At 37.0% G+C, this 13,847-nt stretch overlaps 1 protein-coding gene, 1 long non-coding RNA gene and 1 pseudogene across 2 annotated transcripts; 2 read left to right on the forward strand and 1 right to left on the reverse strand.

Moving 5' to 3' along the window:
* Positions 1 to 612: 612 nt before the first annotated feature.
* Positions 613 to 4,414, reverse strand: LOC110648355 (probable LRR receptor-like serine/threonine-protein kinase At4g36180). The gene has a single exon (XM_058132188.1). The coding sequence runs from the start codon at positions 4,151 to 4,153 to the stop codon at positions 755 to 757; it is 3,399 nt and encodes a 1,132-aa protein (XP_057988171.1). The 5' UTR covers positions 4,154 to 4,414; the 3' UTR covers positions 613 to 754.
* Positions 4,415 to 6,520: 2,106 nt separating this feature from the next.
* Positions 6,521 to 13,428, forward strand: LOC110648358 (protein ACCUMULATION AND REPLICATION OF CHLOROPLASTS 6, chloroplastic-like; annotated as a pseudogene).
* On the forward strand, positions 8,149 to 8,512 carry LOC131171917 (uncharacterized). The gene is made up of 2 exons (XR_009142571.1): positions 8,149 to 8,190; positions 8,402 to 8,512. It is a non-coding gene; the product is annotated as an uncharacterized LOC131171917 (long non-coding RNA).
* Positions 13,429 to 13,847: the final 419 nt, after the last annotated feature.

The raw sequence follows: 13,847 nt of genomic DNA on the forward strand, positions 1-13,847 counted from the left end.
TAGCTTTCAGGTCAGAAACTCTGAAGTCAGTCACAAGGCGCATTAAAAGACACTTTAGCCACTGCGTACGTACACTGGCATCACGTATTATGATTTGTGTATGAATAAATAAATGCATTGACAGATTTAGAGGGAATTTACAATGTGGAGTTGGGACCCCATTCCCCAAACCATACAACTTTCGTGCACCCGCATTATTGCGTTTCACGCAGCAAAAGTGCCAAAGTCACAGAGTCAGGGACCACGTGCCGGTCAACACTTTCTCAATCCTATGTGGCAACGGCCAAAGAATCTGAGGGCCTGGCCAAGCCAAAGAGACACATTTACTGATCCTGATGCCCCGCTTCCTTTTTCCGATAGAGCTACCTGCAGTGTCACCACTCACATTAACGGCTACTTTTCCCCTTCTTCAAATATTGCCACGTGTCTTATCCGGATTATTCATCCCGCTTTTGGCGGGAATTGAATTTTGTTGGAAGGAATCACGGAAGATGTATTTTGACCGCGGGAGTGGACCTAAGAAAACTACCGTCGTAGGGTCAAAGGTATATACAAATTGAGCATGTTGAGGAAGAATAAAGAGTTAAAAGAAAAAACGAAGACCCACCACCATAGAAGAAACAATGAACTAAAGTTTGCAATGATGATTGATAAGTTGATAACACTAATATTAACTTGCAGAAAATAATGATCAAGAATGATACTTCTTTTGGGGAAGTAATTCTTTTTCAAATACTAAACAAAAAATAATTGTTCAAACCGGAGACGGTAGTGTAGTGGGATCAGCTGAGGAGGGAATATCTGGTCCAACCCTGCAGCCTTCAAGCATGAAAACAATGTCAGCCATTGATGGTCTATCAAGTGGATCAGCTGCTGTGCAAAGAAGCCCAACTTTAACTCCTAACAAGAATTCTTCCCATTCTGATGACTCAGGGTCTAGCTCAAGTAACCCGGGTTCTAGTAATTCTGATACTTGGCCTCTTTGCAATTGCTTTTTAACCCACTTGACGATATCTTCATCCTGGGTAAACATGATTGCTTTCTTTCCTGTTAGGATCTCTAACAAAACAATCCCAAAACTGTACACATCGCCTTCTTTTGTGGGCTGTCTTGTTAATGCTGCTTCTGGTGATACATAGCCTAGTGATCCAACTGCGGTGGAAGATGAGGAAGCTTCTGCTGATGTTGCTGTTGTTAATTTTTCTAGTCCGAATTCTGACAGATGTGCTTCAAAGTCAGCATCAAAAAGAACATTTTGCGGCTTGACATCACCATGGACCATTGAGACTGAATGCAAGAAAGCTAGGCCCCGAGCAATGCCAAGAGCAATTAAGTGACGCATTGGCCAATTTAGAACATGCCCGTCTTGGTGGGAAGCTTCTTGAAGGAGAGTAGCTAGGTTTCCATTAGGCATGTAATCATAAACAAGCAGTCTTACATCAGGTGGTCCTGCATAGTAGCCTCGTAAAACTGTCAAGTTTCGATGCTTCACCTTTCCTAATGATTCTGCTTCTTTACGAAAGGTGCCTTCTTCAATTGAACCATTGGGGAGGCGACGGATTGAGAGCACCATTCCGTCCTGATATAAAGCCTTGAATACGAGTCCATATCTTCCCCTGCTTAACACATTTTCCTCGTCAAATTGCCTTGTTGCTTCCAACGTCTCTGCATATGTTATCTTGTTATTGAACATGACGAGTTTTGGTCCTCCATTCTCTCCGCTTCCACGACCCCTCTCTGCTCCTGAGCTTGCTCGAGCTGGGCTTCGCTTCTTTCCACCAGTTACACCTTGTCTAAGCCTCTTGCGCCAGCGTAAGAGGGTGTAAATGTAGCCACAGCAACACAATAACAAAATGAAGGCGCCTGCTACAGCTACACCAATGAATAGAAAAAGTTTTTTCCTTCTTCTGTTTCTTGCATTGGCACATTCTCTATCCAGTGGCTTCCCACATAATTTTTTATTCATAGAAAACACAGAGGGGTTGTTGAATCGAGAGGCTAGCAATTTTGGAATCTCTCCCTCAAGATTGTTACTCGATAAATTTAAGTATCTCAAGCTAGAGATCTGAGAAAGATTTGCTGGAATGGTCCCATTCAAGCTGTTGGAGGAAAGATTCAACAATGTTAGATTTGACAACATGGACATCGATTCTGGTATATGGCCTGAAAGGTTATTAGCATCCAAAAAGACAGAAACTAGGGAGGAGCATCTGTAAATATCCACTGGGATTTCACCGGTTAAATCATTCTGGCCCAAATCAAGCTTCTTCAAACGAGACAAGTGAGAAATATCACCTGGAATGCTGCCCTTCAAATGATTTGAACGAAGTTCAAGCACTTCGAGGCCAGAACAATTGCCAAGCTCTGCTGGGATTACACCCGAAATTTGATTCCGGGATAATGAGAGAACAGTTAATGAACTTAGAAATCCGTAGGTTGCAGAAATCACACCAGTGAAAGAATTAGAAGTGAGATTGAGATACTGTAGACTAACTAAACTGCTAAAACCTTCAGGAACATCCCCAGATAACTTATTCTCTTCCAAAGCAACAAGCTGCAGACTTGGCAACCCAAAAATTTCAATTGGCAACTCTCCAGACAAATTCTGCTTACTTAAATCCAGAGTGGTAAGTTTCGACAAACTCCCAATACTCACAGGGATCCTCCCTGAAAACCCACAAGCACTCAAATTCAAAACCAGCAAACCTTTCAAGTCCCCTATATTGTAAGGAATCTCCCCAGAAAATTTATTATAGCCGAGATTCAAAATACTCAAATTATTTAGCTTCAATAACTCCTCTGGTACATTTCCCGTGAGATTGTTGTTGTTCAATTTTAACGTTTCAAGCTCAAAAAGACCTCCAAGACCCGGTGGAATCGAACCAGAAAAATGGTTCCCTCCTAAAGACAAGGACTTCAAGTTCCCTAGTTCACTCAAGAAAGCAGGAATACTACCCAAAAACCCATTCCCTTCCAGATCAAGACCTTGTAATGAACTGCATTTTACAATCTGAAAAGGAATTTCACCAGTTAATGAATTATTAGCCACTCTTATTTCCTCTAACCTGAAAAGATTGCCAATGCCAGCCGGTAAAGCACCAGAAAAGAAGTTTCCAGAAAGATCAATCACTCTAAGCGCCGTCATATTAGTCAACCAAGATGGAAACATGCTTTGTATGTGATTCTCGTGAAAGTCTAAGACCTCTAAAAGACTAGTAGCACAGCCTCCTTCATTTGGCGGCTTAACAATACCCGTGAAAGCATTGAACCCCAACTGAACCATTCTGATCGAAGAAAAATTACCCGAAACATTACAGAAAATACTAGCAGGAATAGAACCGGAGAGTCCATTTTCCGATAAAGAAAGCACTTCAAGTTTTGGAATTGAACCAATGGTTGCTGGAATCAAACCTCTCAGTGCATTATCTTCAGCACTCAAGTGTACAAGCGAAGAACAGTTGGCTATCGCCGATGGCAGAGTACCGTATAGCTGGTTGGAGTCTAGCCATAAATACTCCAGCTCTTTAAGTTGACCAATGCTCGCCGGAACTTCTCCAGAGAATTTATTATAAGATAAATTGATAAGTTGAAGCTGAGATTCTGCCGAGAAGTTGGCCGGTATCTCGCCGGAGAAGGCATTTGAGGATATATCAAAGTATCTGAGGGAATGTGATATATAGCCAGGAATTTTTCCTGACAGGACGTTATGAGCTACATTAAGGACTTGAAGATTAGTGAGGCTAACGATCGACGATGGGAGGTCGCCGGAGAGTGAGTTGTACTGCAAGTAAATGGCGCGTAAAAGAGAGCATTGCGAGAGAGAGGGAGGGATAGAGCCATTGAAGTTGTTAGAATGAAGACTCAACTTGCGCAGCTGGCGCAAGTTAGCGAGCTGGTCACTGATAGTTCCGCCCAGTTGGAGCCGAGGCAAACGAAGCTCGCGGACTCTGTTATCATAACAGACAATGCCGCGCCAGTCACAGGGAGCTGAAGTTGTGGAAGGATCCCAGCCATCCAATGCGCCGAGGGGATCATGAAGACGGAGCTTGAACGAGGTCAAAGCTTGGATCTCCGATAATGGAACGACGTCGCATAGACCAAAGGTTAATAAGGTGGCATAACAAATAGAGAAAAGAAAAATAGCCGTTGCCATTAGAGAGAAGGAGAAGAAGGAGAGTAGTGGGTGTGGTGGCTGGTGTAAACGGTGGTTGCGAGTGGAGAGACTGATTAAGAGAGCAGTAGTAGTAATGGAGTTTGTTGAGAGAGGCAGAGTACAAGAGGAGCGTGTCTTAGCAGAGATTGACTGGAAAGAGTGTTTGACAGAAACGACGCCATATGCTGCGTTACAAGTCTGCGTTGTTTGTGTGCCTTTCTCTCTCTGTTTCTTTGCTAGTTTTATAATCACTGTGTCTATTTGGTTGGTTTCTTCCTTCTCACTTCCCCAAAAGGTGCAGTGCCTTTTAAAAGAATTAAGAGCATTAAAACTTGGGGGACTTTTTGCACTTTATCTTTCAGCTTCTGATGGGGTTGATCATTAAGTCTCTTGTGGATTTTTATCTCATAGGGTTTGATAGTGTCACCTCTGAGGTGATTTAGATTGCGTAGGAAAGCCAAAACTGATTTTCAATAAAAAAAAAAAAAAAACATCATTTTAAATATCATTTTAAAGAAAAATATTAAATTTAATTTTTTAATATTTTTTAATTAATATATTTAAAGAAATATTTTTTTTAAACTATGATAGGTAATTATCACACGCAACTATTTAATTTTATAAATTTTTATTAAAAGTGATTAAATTTTAATTTTTTTATAAAAATTATTGAATTTCAATTTAATTTTATAAAATTTATTGTAACTAATAATTAAAGATTTTTTAAGTTAATTTATTGATTTATCATTTATTTTATAAATAAAATTATCTAATTATTGAGTACTAATAGAAAAAAAATAAAAAAAAAAGAGAAATTTCACTGTGAGAGAAATAACAGTATATGTTTTATTCATCCTTCTTTTTATTTAATAAAATAATATTATTTTATTTATAAAATAATTAATAAGTTAATAAATTAATCTAAAAGTATTTAATTTTCAATTTCAGAAATTTTATAAAATTATATTGAAATTCAATAATTTTTATAAAAAAAAAATAAAATTTAATAATTTTATAGAAATAATTATTCAATTAAATGATTACGTATCATATTTACCTTGATGTCAACAGACCCCAGTGAGCCTACGGTGACCAAGGATTTATGGGTCAAGTGAATGGGCCACATAACTCAATCTAGTGACAATCAGTGTTTCAAAGCAAAAGTATAGAATGTGATTAAAGAACTAATAATTCTGCCATATTAATGGCAATGCTCTTAAGGTTGATTTTATCACGTCCCCATTAGTAGAATAAAGAGAAAAAAAGGAGGAAAAACAGATTTGATTAGAATCGTCAATCATCTAATTGGATTGATCCTGCTTTAGTTGGTGCTGTAGGAATTAAGACTGCTTGGTCTGCGTTTGTGGTTGTGAATGTTGAATTTTTGACAATTCTGTGGCGCAGGTACCAACCTAAGTCTCCCATAGGCTTGATTGAGCCCCCAATTTGTTGTCATCTACAATTCAATGATAAAAACATTTCAGGAAGTTCTTCGGTGCACTATTATTGTCTTAATTCTTAAAATCATGAAAATTAACCAATTGTTTCACGTTGAAAAAAGAAAAAGATTAAAGGAGGGTGAAAAGTCAACTAATTAGTTGATTAGTTTAAGTCAAAGTAAATCCATCTCACGCGTTATAGACTTTTGCATCTACTCATTCACTCGTCTCCCTCATTTCATTTTCAAGTTTGTGATATAGTATCAGAGCAAGTGATTTTGATCAAATAATTTTGATCAGTATTTTTTAAAAAAGAAAATTTTAAATATTTTAATCATTAAGTTAATTTAAATTAAATTGAATTAAAATGGAAATTGATTAAATTCTAATGTTGAATTTAAAATTCTCAAATTGAAACCGTTAATTCTGACTTAAAACCATTTACTGGCCAGCAATGGCTGATCCGTCTACACGAAGTGCCATGTTTTAAAAAAAAAAAAATTATAGAAAGGCCCAGTTACCATCCCACCCCAGTTTCATTGCAGTATGTAGCCCATTAAGGGACACTCTGATGGCCCAATTAATTATTTAATAATCATATAATTTTAGTTTAGAAAAATAATTATTTAATTTAAAGTATTATAGTAAAATTATTATATGTAAATTAATTATTATGTATTGAAATTATTTTTTATTTTTATTATATAATAAAAAGTTTCAATATTATTTAATAATATATTTATAAAATAAATTAATAAACATGGAAAATGGAAATTTTAAAAATTAGAAAAATTACAATATTTAATAAACTAATTATACTAACGAATGCAATCTAATCTCTCAATCGAGTTAAAATAAATTAAAAATAATATGAATAATAAAAATTTTCTAAATTTTTAAAATTTCCTAAACCTATTAATTTAATAAATTAAAAAAAAGGGAGATTTTGAACCTACCGTTATGGTCTGGAACTCGAGCATCGGAGAATGTGCTCAACCCCAGGAACGAGGGTTTAGGCCACAACAGCTTCAATGGAGGGCATTAGATGGATAGGCGTCGGTATTTGTACATCAACACTAGTTACTACGCCGTTAATCCCCAACCCATTGCCAAGAAAATCCTCCAAACTCATTCACACCTCCCTTGCCACCACCTACTCCGCCAGCAAATGGGCCGATCGCCTCTTCAGCGACTTTCAAATTTTGAACGCCACCGCCGACACCTCGTCCGACCTTCGCCATTCTCTCTCCTCTTCCAGTGCTACCCTCGCTCCTTCTTCCCCTGCCCATCTCGCCCCTCCTGAGCGCCACGTGCCTATTCCTCTGCATTTCTATCAGGTAATTCAATTCCTCTCCTCTTCTCATTCTCTGGAATTAATTTTGATAAACTAAAATGCTAGCTACTTAAAAGGTGTTAGGAGTTGAGACACATTCCTCGGAGATGGTATAAAGAGAGCTTATGAAGCTAGAGTTTCTAAACCGCCTCAGTACGGCTTCAGTCAAGACGCATTGATCAGTGCAGATAGATTCTTCAAGCCGCATGTGAAACCCTAGCGGATCCTAAATCAAGAAGAGAATACAATCAAGGCTTGATCGATGACGGGCAGGATACTATCATTACTCAAGTCCCGTGGGACAAGGTAAGTCATTCTCCTTTATTTCTTATTTCTGTTGCGCCATCGTTGGGTTCCAGAATAAAATAAAAGGAAAAAAGGAAAGAAAAAGAAAGGAAATTAGGCTGACTGCAAGGTGAAAATGGATGGAATTGTAGGTTCCAGGGGCTCTTTGTGTGTTGCAAGAAGCAGCGGAGACAGAGGTTGTTCTTGAAATTGGAGACAATTTGCTTCGAGAGAGATAAGTAGACGGGGACGTGAGGAGAATGTTGGCCATAGGATTAAAGTCGAATGGTCGAAGTGGAGGAGTGACATGGGAGTCTGAGTTTCACTTGTTCACAAAAATTTTTAATAAGTTGAAACAAAAATTTTTAATAAGTTGAAAGAAAAATTTTATTGTATAGTCATATGACCTATATGTGCATGTTATAGGATAGTGGGTGTTGAGCATTAAAGTAGTTGCATGTGTCTAAGATAAGAGTTGCGAAAAATGTTAAGGTGAATGAGTTATTATACTAGACTAGACTAGACTAGATAAAGAAAAGGAGGTGAAAAAAGGTAAGAGCGGTGCTAATTTAGGAAAAGTTGAGAGAATGGGGATTGAGGTGGTTTGGTTAAATAAGTAGAGCACGTTAAGTTAGAGAATAAAAAAAAAAGGAAGGGGTAGACCTAAACTGATGATTTAGAGGAGAGTAGTACAACATAATTTAGAAGCATTATACACATTTTCGAGGATTTAACCCAAAATCGTTCGTTTAAAATGGAGAAATAGAATCTATATTTCGCCGACCCTAAATTCTTGGGGTAAAAACTTAATTGAGTTGAGTTGAGTTGCTTCGAGAGAGACTGCCTAAGTCATTCAAGCAAGATGTTGTGCCGGCTATGGCGCTTGCTTATGTGGACTTGTCAAGGGATGCTATGGCTTTGATCCCCCAGATTTCATCCGAGGTTGTGAGATGCTAGAGAGAGCGTTGAAGCTTTTGCAGGTATTGCACTACATTAACTTTGATGTAACATTTTCCGTTTTATTTGTTTCACTATTTAAAAAAAAAAAAGAGAAATATACATAAAAAGAAAAGGACAAAAAGGAACGTGCACTCTTTTCTAGACAGATTATTTTTATATATAAATTTAATGTTGCTAGAAATGATAGATTAGTTTATTTTTATTGGTGGATTATGTCATCTTGTCACACAGTTAGAGCCAAACAAACTTATAATGCTGCATCGCTTTATAAATGCGTGGAAGCTTATAGTAATGCGCTATACGTACAAGCAGCAATATGTCAACTTATGGAAAAGAATTATGTAAGCTACATCTAATTTTTTTAACTCCTTTTGAAACCGTTAATTCTGATTTAGGGCCTGTTTGGATTAACTGTTGAATACAATCGATAATTTGTTAGTGATAGTCATTCTTGTTAGGTGATAGTGATAGCGATAGCTGATGATAACTGTTTTATATTAAGTGTTTGGTAAAATTATATTTAGCTGTTATTGTTAATATGTGAAATGACTAATAAGAGTATATATCATATAATTTATTTTATTGTTTAAATAAATATAAAATTATAAATTTATTACATTATATTAAATATATAATTATTAAATTAATATATTATATTATTTAAATAAATATATAATTATTAATCTTTTATATTATATTATTTATTTTATTATTAAATTAAATCTCGCCCCTCCTGAGCGCCACGTGCCTATTCCTCTGCATTTCTATCAGGTAATTCAATTCCTCTCCTCTTCTCATTCTCTGGAATTAATTTTGATAAACTAAAATGCTAGCTACTTAAAAGGTGTTAGGAGTTGAGACACATTCCTCGGAGATGGTATAAAGAGAGCTTATGAAGCTAGAGTTTCTAAACCGCCTCGATGCGGCTTGATCAAGACGCATTGATCAGTGCAGATAGATTCTTCAAGCCGCATGTGAAACCCTAGCGGATCCTAAATCAAGAAGAGAATACAATCAAGGCTTGATCGATGACGGGCAGGATACTATCATTACTCAAGTCCCGTGGGACAAGGTAAGTCATTCTCCTTTATTTCTTATTTCTGTTGCGCCATCGTTGGGTTCCAGAATAAAATAAAAGGAAAAAAGGAAAGAAAAAGAAAGGAAATTAGGCTGACTGCAAGGTGAAAATGGATGGAATTGTAGGTTCCTGGGGCTCTTTGTGTGTTGCAAGAAGCAGCGGAGACAGAGGTTGTTCTTGAAATTGGAGACAATTTGCCTTGAGAGAGATAAGTAGACGGGGGGATACGAGGAGTATGTAAGTCATAGGATTAAAGTCGAATGTTTGAAGTGGAGGAGTGACATGGGAGTAAAACTTTCAATTGATTACAAAATTTTTAATAAGTTGAAAGGAAAATTTTATATGTTAGTGTGTGTTGAGCACTGAAGTAGTGGCATATGTTTAAGATAAGAGTTGCGGAGAATTTTAAGGTGGATGAGTGACCATACTAAGTAGACTAGATAAAGTTCATAACGAGAGTATTAGAGAAAAGGTAGTAGTGATGCTAATCGAGTAAAAGTTGAGAGAAGGGAGATTGAGGTGGTTTGGTCACACGAAGCCTCAGACAAGTAGAGCACGTTAAGTTAGAGTATAAAAAAAAAAAAAAAAAAAAGAAGAAGGGGTAGACCTAAATTGACTTGGAGGAGAGTAGTATAACATAACTCAGAAGCATTACACATTTTTTAGGATTTAATCCAAAATCGTTCGTTTTGAATGGAGAAAGAGAATCAATATCACCGCCCCAAATTCTTGGGATAAAGGTTTAATTAAGTTGAGTTGAGTTGCTTCGAGAGAGACTGCCTAAGTCATTCAAGCAAGATGTGCTGGCTATGGCGCTTGCTTATGTGGACTTGTCAAGGGATGGTATCGCTTTGATCCCCCAGATTTCATCCGAGGTTGTGAGATGCTAGAGAGAGCGTTGAAGCTTTTGCAGGTATTGCACTACATTAACTTTGATGTAACATTTTCCCTTTTATTTGTTTCACTATTTAAAAAAAAAAAAAAAGAGAAATATACATAAAAAAGAAAAGGGCAAAAAGGAACGTGCACTCTTTTCTAGACAGATTATTTTTATATATAAATTTAATGTTGCTAGAAGTGATAGATTAGTTTATTTTTATTGGTGGATTATGTCATCTTGTCAGACAGTTAGAGCCAAACAAACTTATAATGCTGCATCGCTTTATAAATGCGTGGAAGCTTATAGTAATGCGCTATACGTACAAGCAGCAATATGTCAACTTATGGAAAATAATTATGTAAGCTACATCTAATTTTTTTAACTCCTTTTGGCTTCATCACTTACGTGTTGTAGCTGTTATACCAATGTGCCACTACTTTTAATATTCTTTTTTCGTGCATATAGGAAGAAGGGACCAGCAGCCTGGTACGAGATTTACGAGCACAAATTGATGACACATTGGAGGAGATCGCCCCTCGATTTTGCCCTTGAACTTCTAGCCTTGCCACTTCGTGATGAATACTGGATGAGACTGGCAGAGGGTCTCAATGGAGTGTGCAATATACTATGGGCTTTTGGAGGAGGGGGAGCTGCACCTGTTGCTGGAGGATTCACCCGTGAAGATTTCATGGTCGAGGCATTCTTACACGTGACAGCTGCTGAGCAGGTAGCATAGATCAACCTGCATGACTTTGACTTATTATCCTATGTTTCTTGTGTTAAAAGTTTTAACTTTTCTTTTGCATTTTCATTTTTCCCCATGAAAGGTTGATCTATTTGTAGCCACACCAAATAATATCCCTGCAGAAAGGTTTGAAGTTTATGGAGTGGCACTTGCCCTTGTTGCTCAAGCTGTTACTGGTAAGAAGCCTCATCTTATCCCAGATGCTGATGGCCAATTCCAACGACTCCAACAAATGAAGGTATCAAGTCAAGGGAGTGTGGTCTCCATCTACAGTCCTGAACAAAACCATGAGATAGACTTTGCTCTGGAGAGGGGTCTTTGCTTGCTTCTTGTAGGGGAGCTTGATGAGTGTCATAAATGGTTGGGCTTGGACAGTGACGATAGTGATGATTCATCTTACAGAAATCCACCCATTGTCGATATTGTGATGGAAAAGTCACAGGGTGATGATGACAATGATGTCCGTGGGCTTTGTAAACTGTTGGAGGCCTGGTTGACTGAAGTGGTTTTTACTAGATTTAGAGACATCAAAGATATGCAGTTTAAGCTTAGGGACTATTATGATGATCCTGCTATCTTGAGATATTTAGGGAGGCGGGAGGGAGGTGGTCATTCATCCATGGCTGCAGCTGCAGCCATTGTGAGGATTGGGGCTGAGGCTACTGCTGTTATTGATCATGCGAAGGCCAGTGCAATTCAGGCATTGCAGAAGGTGTTTCCTCCTAGTCAGGAGGTGAGAATACTGGAGTCAAGGAAAAAGGTGGATTGAATTATCCTCTTCCTTCAGTAGAGGGTGAAGCTCCTCTGGAGCAACTTGATCCTGATGATCCTGCCATTGAGGCTGAAACTTCTGGAAAAAACAGTTATGATGAAGTGCCTGAAGAAGATTTGATTATTGAAAGAATAAAAGATGCAAGTGCGAAGATCATGTGTGCTGGTGTGGCAATTGGACTGATGACACTAGCTGGCTTGAAATATTTGCCTGCTAGGAATGGCCCCTTCATTTGACATAATGGAATTGATTCAGCAATGGCCTCCAACTCCATCAATGTGGGTATGATATAATGATACATTTGGAATAGTCCAATCTATTGAACCTTGATTGTAACTGCATCAGCTAAGTAATTGATGTTTTGACTATTCAGTGCCTGTTTGGCAATGAGTTTGGAGAGTCCAAACTGTTTTTCTGAATAAAAGCATTATTTTAGATGCTGTTGAAAAAAATAATTTGAAAAAAGCTGTTTTGTTATTTTAGTATTTTTATAACTAAAACTTATCAAATTTAATTTTAAATTATTTTTTAATACTTTCTAATTAGTATATTTAAAAAAGTGATTTTCTCAATAGCAGTTGGTAATATCAAACAGGCTCTTAGTTTAATTTAGGCAACTATTTATTGTATGCTTGAAATGTTCCTGCTAAACTGTTTTATAAATTGTAATAGAATATTTGTCCTTGCATCTTTCATTGTTCTCAAGTGGTGTACGTCTCCTGAAAGATCATTAATTGAGTAGTGAGATTCTTATATTCAATTTTGCCTCTTGTTTTTAATAGAGCACTTGATCACTTTGAAGTTTTCGACTATGCTGAAATATAGGATTCATTAATTGGATGAATTTCAATTGATTCCTTTTTGCAGTGAAAGTGGTAATCAACTCTCTCAAGTAGCAGTTGATTTAGTGGTTGATATCGCATCAGTTAATATATTGATAACATAGTTATTTCTTTATTGTTATGTAATGTATGTGATAAAGCACTTAGGTTATTCTATCATATCATGCAAGTATTTATAGCATGAACTAGCGTGAACCTAGCATTTTTGCTTCTAATGAAAATTCTTTGATAAGTACTTTTAATTTAGATTCAATTTCTAGATGATAAATCTGTAGAGGAATTGCCAAGAATGGATACAAGATTTGCAGAGGGTATGGTTCGCAAGTGGCAGACCGTCAAATCTCAGGCTTTTGGACCTCACCACTCTCCAGGAAAACTGCCTGAGGTAGGGAAAAAGCCTGGTACTTTTAAAACTTTTGAGTTCTTGAGTTGGTCACCATTGCCAAAGAAACTGTTTATATATTCTGACTCTAAGGACAACTCCTAGGTTTTGGATGGTCAGATGTTAAAAGCATGGAGTGATCGTGCAGCTGAAATCTCACAACTTGGTTGGGTATATGATTGTGCGCTGTTGGACCTGACTATTGACAGCGTGACTGTCTCTCTAGATGGGCAGCATATGCTGTAGTGGAAGCAACTCCCAAAGAGTCGGCATGCTTAACTGATACTGTTCACCCAGAGAAACAATGCCTCCAACATCAGAACCTGCAAAACAAGATATGAGATGTCATGCTTAAATTCAGGATGGAAAATTACCCAAGGAGCGACAATGATGTAGAAGAGGACAGCGTTTGATTGTAAATGCCACCTTTACTTCTATTTTAATTGTCTATAATTTCATTGGAAGCAACTTTTAGGATTACTTATTAAAATAATGTAAAATAAAAAACTATTTACGGAGATAATGTGAATCTAAAACAATAAGAAAACTCTTATTAGAATGGTGTTTTTTTTATACAATTTGTTGACTCAAAATTTTTAAATTGCTAAGAAAGCTTTATTAGGATTGATATTTTTTGAACAGAACGTTATTTTGATAAATTATTTTTGGTTCACGTTGTCTTTGTAGATTAATTTTTATTTTAAATTATACTAATAATTGATCTAAACTTTTACCTCTTCTGGGTCATTTTCATGTATTTTTTTTATTGCTGTACCATCTGACCGGCGGTATCAAAACTTGTCAGAATTGTTGACAGCGCAGTTAAATATATTACTGCCTCTTAGGATCGTCTTCCATCAAATTGCCGGTTTGTGCATTTTTCAACTCAGTTGCTGGCTGGTGAGGACTGCAGGAAACAGAATGAAAGCTCTCGAACTGTCAAAGGGTAGGTAAACATTTCCATGTTTATTTTAACAT

The sequence above is a fragment of the Hevea brasiliensis genome, chromosome 2, assembly GCF_030052815.1.
Source record: "Hevea brasiliensis isolate MT/VB/25A 57/8 chromosome 2, ASM3005281v1, whole genome shotgun sequence".
NCBI lineage: Eukaryota > Viridiplantae > Streptophyta > Magnoliopsida > Malpighiales > Euphorbiaceae > Hevea > Hevea brasiliensis.